This window comes from Haplochromis burtoni, unplaced genomic scaffold, assembly GCF_018398535.1.
Source record: "Haplochromis burtoni strain Fernald_Lab_line unplaced genomic scaffold, NCSU_Asbu1 Contig_1794, whole genome shotgun sequence".
In the NCBI taxonomy this organism is placed as follows: domain Eukaryota; kingdom Metazoa; phylum Chordata; class Actinopteri; order Cichliformes; family Cichlidae; genus Haplochromis; species Haplochromis burtoni.
Window position 1 is genome coordinate 8,494 of NW_024584155.1, and position 8,633 is coordinate 17,126.

The 8,633-nt window shown below is 40.0% G+C and overlaps 1 protein-coding gene across 1 annotated transcript; it reads left to right on the forward strand.

Moving 5' to 3' along the window:
• The first annotated feature begins 467 nt into the window (after positions 1-467).
• Positions 468-6,337, forward strand: LOC106632810 (neoverrucotoxin subunit alpha-like). The gene is made up of 3 exons (XM_014331439.2): positions 468-2,573; positions 5,273-5,319; positions 5,464-6,337. Exons 1-3 carry the CDS (start codon positions 2,518-2,520, stop codon positions 6,093-6,095), a joined length of 735 nt encoding a protein of 244 aa, XP_014186925.2. The 5' UTR covers positions 468-2,517; the 3' UTR covers positions 6,096-6,337.
• The last annotated feature ends 2,296 nt before the right edge of the window (positions 6,338-8,633 follow it).

Consider the following 8,633-nt stretch of genomic DNA (forward strand, 5'->3'; position numbering starts at 1 on the left):
TTAAGTTGTGGATATAGCATCTAGCCCTCAATCTTACTCTTGCGCCCACCAGCAAGCAAGTCAGAGCGAACTACTTGTTAGCCATTCGCAAAATCGGCGGGCGTCCTTACTATCAGTATCGTCAACGAGCATAATGGGTACTTGAAACTAAGAGAAACACAATGGGATGGTGCCCCTATTATGCCATTCCCAATTAATGCGCTGGCTGACAAATTTGGATGGGCAGCAATGTGAGTACGGGCAGTTTTATTTTTTTTTTTGCCATCTTTTGCCATAATCCGGTCCGTCTGATCACCACCTGGCAGGGTAACCCAATTCACCTGCTTAAAAAACCATCACCCCAAAGACCCACCCTCAACAACACAGTGCAGCATGACCGAAAGCACCCGATGCCGCCCCGGGCAACCGCCCGTGTCGCCCGTATCTAAAACCGCTACTGGGCGACTGGAATCGATAAGGGAATCATTTGCAAAAACAGCAAACAATTCCAGGGAATTGAAACAGTGGGAACCGGTTCTCAACAAGAACCGGGTTTGAATACCCATCCCTAGGCAACACCCTAGGTGTCACTGTTCTGGGTCCTTGTGACCCAGCAGTTTTGAGTCTTGAGTCAATTTTATATTATGGCTTCTGTTAGGAAATAAATATATATTCTTAGTGCTTATTTTCTGATTATATTGTTTTATGTAGGCCAGTATACTAAAGCAGGCCATCTTTCAGTCATACAGTATGTGAAAGGTCATAGATTGCTGAGTGAGACAGGAAACTGTGCAGAACGCTTTGTGCAGAGCTGCAAAGGAACAGGATGCAGACAGAAAATGAGGAAGTAGGCAGAGTGAAGCGCAGAAGTTGTTTTGATCGAAACTGTGTGTGACGTATAACTGACTATGTTATACACATCCAGCTTAATGCTTCAGATCTGCAAGTGGCTTAGCCTTGTGCACATCCCTTTCCGGAAAGTAATGATTGAATAAAATAATTATAAATACTTTGCACACTCTCACTCTGCATTTTCTCTGTCCAGTAAAAGAATAAAAAGAAGAGGATTCAATACTTCTGTTCTGAGTTCTTTGTTGTGCTGTTTTGATCATTATAGATAGTGTTATTACGCTAGGTTTGATTATGGCTATTATCTACATTATAGAAAGTAACAAAAATAAAGAAAACACATTGAATGAAGTGTGTCCAAACCTGGCTGGTAGTATATATTTTAGAGCTGAAATGAGCTAAAATGAGAAAACCACACAGAATTATGTAATGATGATATGATAATGATTTTCACTCCATCTATTCTTGATGTTAATGAATTCAGCGGTAAAATAAAAACTTAAATTCAGCAGATTGATGTTTTTTCTGCAGCACTTATCTTGTCTTATTAGCATCAATTGTACTCATCTATGAGTCTTTATGATCTGAGGCACCATTTCATCTGTAAAACATGCTCCATCAATCCAATACTACATATGCTCAATTTTTTTTCTTCCTTCTCCTTTGTGTATGCTTTGTTCTTGTATGTCAGTGCTGTTTGTTTCCCACCTAAGAAGCCAGTCCATTTGGGAGTAATGGGAGACAAGGACATGCAATGTTTGTCACTTATGTCAACTGTACTTCACAATTTGGTTTGGATCACAGTTTTTTTTCTTGGAATAAGTCTCGGCACAAGCTTTCATTACTCAAATTCTGACCAAGGATCTCTCTTTAGTTAGCCATCTTACTTCTGTGTGTAAGAGAAGGCGTTTGTGCTTTGCATCCATCTCATCACAAAGCTGCTTGAATAGACCTGAGTTTAGGGCATTCACGTTGATGTAGTTAATGACATTAATGACACTGTTTATTGTGTTTTTAGGTTCGAGTAACATTTTTTGGATAATCACAATTTCCCTGTAAATGACAGTGCATAGACTTGCAGTCAAGTGCAAACTCCACTCAGCTCTCTGTGCATATGCAGACCAAGAGAAACCAATCCAGTTTTTCTGATATGTAACCATTCAGAATTTTGAATAGTTCTACACCACTGGTTTTGCTTGGTAGTGACAGCGCAAAAAAAAATGTTGTCATGCACACATATATCTTGCACATACAAGTAGTATTAGCCGTCAATTTCAGTAGACTCATTAACCTGAATTATGTACCTCTTCAACAACTTTGTCTTAGTGTCCCCTGCTCTATCTTCAATTTGCCTGGGGATGGTACGAGCCAAAGGTGGAACCTACATATTTTTTTTCCTTTTTTTAACAGCAGTCTCTCCTAGAAAGTTGAATCGTGACCTCGATTTTTAGGGTGCTCCCTTACACTCTTAAGAAACGTGAGATGACTGATGGGAATCATCACTTATATGCTGCTTAATTCAATTGAAAGGATGCAAATAGATTGAATTGTTGCTGTTTTTTTGTATGTAGTCTGTCAGGCTGTCTGATCACAGAGGAAGGCTGTACTTGTTTGGCATCAGCTCTGAGTGTCAACCCTTCCCATCTGAGAGAGCTGGACCTGAGCTACAATCAACCAGGAGGCTCAGGAATGGAGCTGCTGTCAGCTGGTCTGAGGGATTTAAGCTGGAGACTGGACACTCTCAGGTATGGATCTGTGCTCTTTTTCAGTCCAGTTTTATCCAACCACTGATAGGATTTCTGGATGTGCGAGGAAGTGTCTATCTGCCAGTGGTACATATCGTGCAGGGGCCTCTCCTTACATGATGGTTCCTCCTCTTGCTTCTATTTCTTGGGTTTCTGCTGCATGAAATATTCACTGGGCATTGGGTTGTCATGGCCATCATTCTCTTGTATGTATTTACCATCTCTTGACTCGGTGGTTTTAGCTAATTATAGGCTAAACTCCAGCCTTCCTTTCATATCAAAAATTCTTGAAAGAGTAGCTGTCAAACAAGTCCTCTGGAGAGGAAGGTCTTACCTGAAGAGTTTTAGTCAGCTTTCATAGAAACCGCTTTAGTGAAGGTTAGAAATGATCTTTCTGAACTTGAATTAAAAGCCAAAGTGAAAAAGTGAGCATTAAGATGTGATTTAAAAGACTGAATAGACTTTGAAGTCAAATATCCTCTGTCAGATTATTCCAGTGTCTGAGTGATACTACTGTGAATGCCAGATCTCCTCTATGCTTCAATTGAGACCTTGGTTGTACTAAGAACATCTGGTTAGACAATATCAGTGCTTTTTTGGGGTCATCCTTGTTGAGGAGTTGGCTTAAATAACTGGGTGCCATATTATTTGTAACTTTAAAAGTAAGTAGACTAATATTAAAATTAATATGATATTTGACATGGAGCCAGAACTGAAGTGATGTGTGCATTCTAACACTCGATAAAGACGTGCAGCAGCATTTTGGACTAACTGTGAGCAATGGAGAGAAATAGAGAGAATTTCAGTAATCCAGTCTAGAAGTGATGAAGGCATGAATTTGTGTTTCTTGATCTCTTCGAGAAAGATAAGGTTTTGATTGGCAATTTCGCGTAACCTGGTTTTCACTACTGTGGATGCTTGCTTCTCTAATTTAAAATAGCTATCTAAAACACTCCGAGATTCCTTATAGTGTGAGAAAGATGAGAAGTAAGCAGACCGAGGGTATCAGTTAACTTATCCAAAGGGACTTGACTTCCAGTAACCTTAACTTCAGGCCCCAATGGGGGCATCCTTCTCTAGATCATCTCAAGATGAGGCATCCTTCTCTAGATCAGCAGCGGCTCTACTCTTAGCATTTCTCGAATGGCTGAGCTTCTCACCCACTTGGCTAAGCCTAGAAGCCTAGAATTTCTGTCCATAAAAATTATGAACAGAATTGATGACAAAGGGAAGCTCTGGCAAAGTTCACCACCCACCAAGAACAAGTCCAACTTATTGCCGGCTATGCAGACCAAGCTCTTACAATGGTGTATAAGGATTCTGGCCCGTAGTGATGGGCCAGACACCCCATATTCCCGGAGCACCTCCCACAGGACCCACCAAGGGACATGGTCGAATACCTTCTTCAAGTTCTCTAAACTCCTATGCACCCTAAAGTATTCTTGAGATGATGAAGAGCTGATCCAGTGTTCCACGACCAGGACGAAAACTGCATTGTTCCTCCTGTATCCGAGGTTCAACTAACGGACGGACTCTCCTCACCAGCGCCCTGGCATTGACCTTCCCAAAGAGTTTCATAACCAGCTTGTTTGGTTAGTTGTGACTCACAGCTAACATAAACAGTGGCGTGTCTAGAAAACTTTTGTTGGGGGGGCAGGTAGGGGCACAAATTTGGAAAGGTGGCAGATGTTATTGGCAGATAATGCTAAAAACAATTCTACCAACCGTTAACCATAATTCAATAATCCTATAAACCTAATAACCAAATGCACTTTTAACTCTTATTAGAATGAGATTTTAACCACTACGATGCAAAGTTTTTAGATACTGCGTTGATAAAGTACAAGAGATACAATCAGTCAGTGTTCAGCATTCAAGGACATCAATATTTGCATAGTTATTTTACTGACATGTGTGTGTGTGTGTGTGTGTGTGTGTGTGTGTGTGAAAAAGATTTGTGTGTGTAAAAAAGATTTGTGTGTGGACTTAGCCAAAAAAAACCCTGCAAGTTACAAGTACGAATCTTGACCCTATTTTTCTTCCTCTCATCTGATTGGTCAATGTCATGTCAATCACAAATGTAACAATCCAGTCAGAGAACAGATGGGTTTGGCTGTCGGAGGGGCGCATTTTTTGAACACAACTTTCACCGAAAAAATGTTTTCTGCGGTGCCGTCTTTCGTGCTTGGCTCTCCTACCTTTGCTAACATGATGCTCATAGTGCAGAAGCCGGTGCTACATTCACTTAAAATTTAGTTTTTCTCTTTAGGGCCTTTATGAGCCTATACTGGTGGTTTTTAAAGTCATTTTTGGCTTTTCTGTATAGTTTCTGGCATGCTTAGAACTCAAATTTCACTGTGGAAATAGTTTATGTTGATGCACAAGCTGTTTTTTGTTGTTGATAAGCTCTGGTGGACAGCAAATGCAGGCCAGTTTCCTCCCCAGCTTAACATAAGAGGAATATTAAGATAATGAAGGTCAGAGTTTGAATCATTCATATTTCATTCAATACAGCTGTGTACAGACAGATACAGCATCAATCCAAGTTATCAGCAGTTTTATCCACATATGGATTGAAGTGTATTTGTGAAAATGTTGGACTGTTCCTTTATCAATGTCTAACAGTATATATATGAGAGCCATGTAATGTCCATGTGTGCATGCTGACTGTGCTGGTCTGACCCCCCTCCTCCTTTCAGGGTGGAGCCTGCTGGAGTCCAGTGGTTGACACCAGGTCTGAGGAAGTGTAAGTGTGTTTTTAATGGGATTCATGAAAACAAAGCAGCACACATTCACATCTCTGATGTCAGGAGTCATCATCAAAGTGTCAATCAATGAACAGATGATGGATCAATAACTGCAGCTGGATTGTGTTTGTTCTCTCCATCAGATTCCTGTCAACTCACAATCGACACAAACACAGTGAACACAAAGCTCCAACTGTCTGACAACAACAGGAAGGTGACACATGTGCAGGAGGTTCAGTCATATCCTGATCATCCAGACAGATTTGATAGCTGTTACCAGCTGCTGTGTAGAAATGGTCTGACTGGTCGCTGTTACTGGGAGGTCGAGTGGAGAGGAAGAGTTTTTATATCTGTGAGTTACAGAAGAATCGGAAGGAAAGGAGACGGTGATTACTGTGCGTTTGGATGGAATGATCAGTCCTGGAGTCTTTCATGCTATGATGGTCGTCCTGATTCCGTCTATCATAACCAGACATCAGAATCCGTCTCCTCCTCCTCCTCCTCCTCCTCTGTCTCTAACAGAGTAGCAGTGTATGTGGACTGTCCTGCTGGCACTCTGTCCTTCTACAGAGTCTCCTCTCACACTCTGATCCACCTCCACACCTTCAACACCACATTCACTGAACCTCTTTATCCTGGGTTTGGACTGTGGTTTGGTTCCTCAGTGTCCCTGTGCTCAGTTGAGTGTAAAGAGTGTCCCCCTGTTAGAGAAACACTCCAAGGAACTGAAAATCGAGATCTTGAAAGCAAAACAGAGCTACAAAAACCTTCGTGAAAGCAAATTTGCTGCAAAAAATTTTGGGTCTGCCTGGACTTGTATGAAAACCACAGCAGGGTTTCAAAATACGCAGAGCAGCAGTCAGGTAATTTTAGATGGTTTTAATTCAGACAGAGATTTTCAAATGCTTTAAACATGTTTTATGCTCGTTTTAATTCTTCTGATTTTAGCGAGGATATTTTGGAACTGAAACAGAAACTGAGAGATACTCAGCACTTTATCATTGAACTCAGCGATGTCCAAAAGGCCTTTCATACAGTCAATGTGAACAAGAGCCAGGGTCCTGATAATATTAGTGGCCGCCTAATTAAATCTTGTGCTGATGAACTCAGGCCTATATTTCAGGTTATTTTTGACAAATCCTTGCAAACACAACATGTGCCCTCTCTTTGCAACGAAGCAGTCGTGGTTCCTGTCCCTAAATCTAAACGACTTCAGGCCTGTTGCCTCACTTCAGTTGTCATGAAAGTCTTTGAAAAAATCATCAGAAATGTGATTATGAAGAGACTGAAGGTCAGCTGGATCCAATGCAGTTTGCATACAGGCCCAACAGAGGAGTGGAGGACGCACTTTTGACTTTACTAAATCTAATTCTTAAACATGTAGAGAGTAAAGGGACTTTTGCAAGACTTCTTTTCATTGATTTTTCTTCGGCTTTTAATACAATACAGCCCCATATTTTAATTAAAAGACTTTTAGAACAGTTTGAAATCAGGAAAAACCTGCTGGGCTGGATTTTAGATTTTCTAACTGACAGGTCACAAAGAGTGAGAATAAATGGGGTTCTGTCTGACCCAGTGTTCTCCTCCACAGGTTCTCCTCAAGGCTGCGTCCTATCGCCCTTATTATTCACTCTCTATACAAACATGTGTCAGGGCAGACATGAAAACAGGGTCATTATTAAATATGCAGATGACTCTGTTATTGTCAGCTTACTGAAAGAGGGTGAAACTAACCACGGCCCAGTCATTGATGACTTTGTTCAGTGGTGGGAGGAGTCTTATCTCCAGCTGAACATATCTAAAACAAAAGACATGGTTGTTGATTTTAGGAAACAACAAAATGGGCACGGAGTCACTTTAATTAAAGGTCAGAAAATAGAGCAAGTACAATCATATAAATATCTTGGGACCATAATCAATGAAAAACTGAACTTTGATCAAAATTGCAAATCAGTTTGTAAAAAGGGTCACCAGCACCTTTATTGCCTTAGGAAACTTGTTCATTTCCACATTGACCAAAAAATTTAACTTTGTTTTCTCGTTCTTTTATTGAGTCTGTTTTATCCTTTTGTTTGGTGGCATGGTTCGGTCAGACCTCTGTCACAGAGAAAAACTCTCTGAATCAGATAGTGAGATGGTCCAGTCGTCTGATAGGTGAGCCACAGTCTTGTTTAGCCTCCCTGTACTCTGAGCAGGTACAGAGGATGGCTTTATCAATCCTTAAAAATGGTTCCCATCCTCTAAGGGGTGAATTTCAGCTTCTTCCCTCAGGACGGAGGTTTCTATTTCCGAGATGCAGGACAAAGCGTTATAAAAATAGCTTTGTCCCCGTTGCTGTCACTGAATTAAATAAGAACTGTTTTTGATTCGAAATATTAAAATTACTATATATGTGCCACAGTGAGGTTTATATCTTTACTAGGTATGTGTGTTTTTAAAGGGATGCCAAATGCTGTCATTTTTTCTGTAAGCAAATTTACCTTGCCCATGGGTATAAAAAAAGTTACCTTGACCATAATAGACCCATTTCTGTAATATACTTACATATCTATATTATTGCTAATATATATTGTAATATATCTATATCACTAAAGCACTTCTGGATGGATGCAAACTGCATTTCGTTGCCCTGTACCTGTGCATGTGCAATGACAATAAAGTTGAATTCTATTCTATTCTATTCTAAACTTTCAAATATCCATCTTGAAATGTTTTGTCTCTCAGTTAATAGCCGATTAAATTAAAAATCAGAAGTAGCTTAAATTAAAATAGTTGAAGTTTTTTCTAGTTTGATGTCTTTAGTGTGATGATGTTATTCTGATGTGAATAACTTTTTTATTTATGCTCTTTTATAATAATATTTTATGTGTATATTCATGTCTTGTTAGTTTCTTTACGTTCAGGCTGCCCAGGCATCCACTGCATGTCTTCCTGTTGCAGGTGTTTGAGCCTGACAGGAAGGGCATGGTTTGGTTTTTGGCTTTGTCATTTCTGCAAATGAAAATGGAACATGTAGGGATTATTTCAGGTCTGTTTTGGTGAAATGATTACAAAAATAATTTATGACCAAAGAAATAACTTATATTACGAGGCAGTATTACACCATATTTAAAAAAAAAGTCAGTTACGAGATTAAAGTCATTTGACATTTGACACAAAAGACATTTTACGGTCTACCTTAATATATAAAGTGCCTTGAGGTGACTGTTGTTGTGATGTGGTGCTGTATAAATAAAATTGAACTGAGTAACTGAGTGCTATGAGAGGAACTTTAGACTGGCAGCGTGTCCAGGATGCGCTCCAACTTTTGCCC

Coding starts and splice junctions, on each gene's coding strand:
- LOC106632810 (XM_014331439.2), top strand. CDS start 2,518: ATGGAGCTGCTGTCAGCTGGTCTGAGGGATTTAAGCTGGAGACTGGAC. Junction 2,574..5,272: donor TGGAGACTGGACACTCTCAG/GTATGGATCTGT, acceptor TCCTCCTTTCAG/GGTGGAGCCTGCTGGAGTCC. Junction 5,320..5,463: donor GACACCAGGTCTGAGGAAGT/GTAAGTGTGTTT, acceptor TCTCTCCATCAG/ATTCCTGTCAACTCACAATC.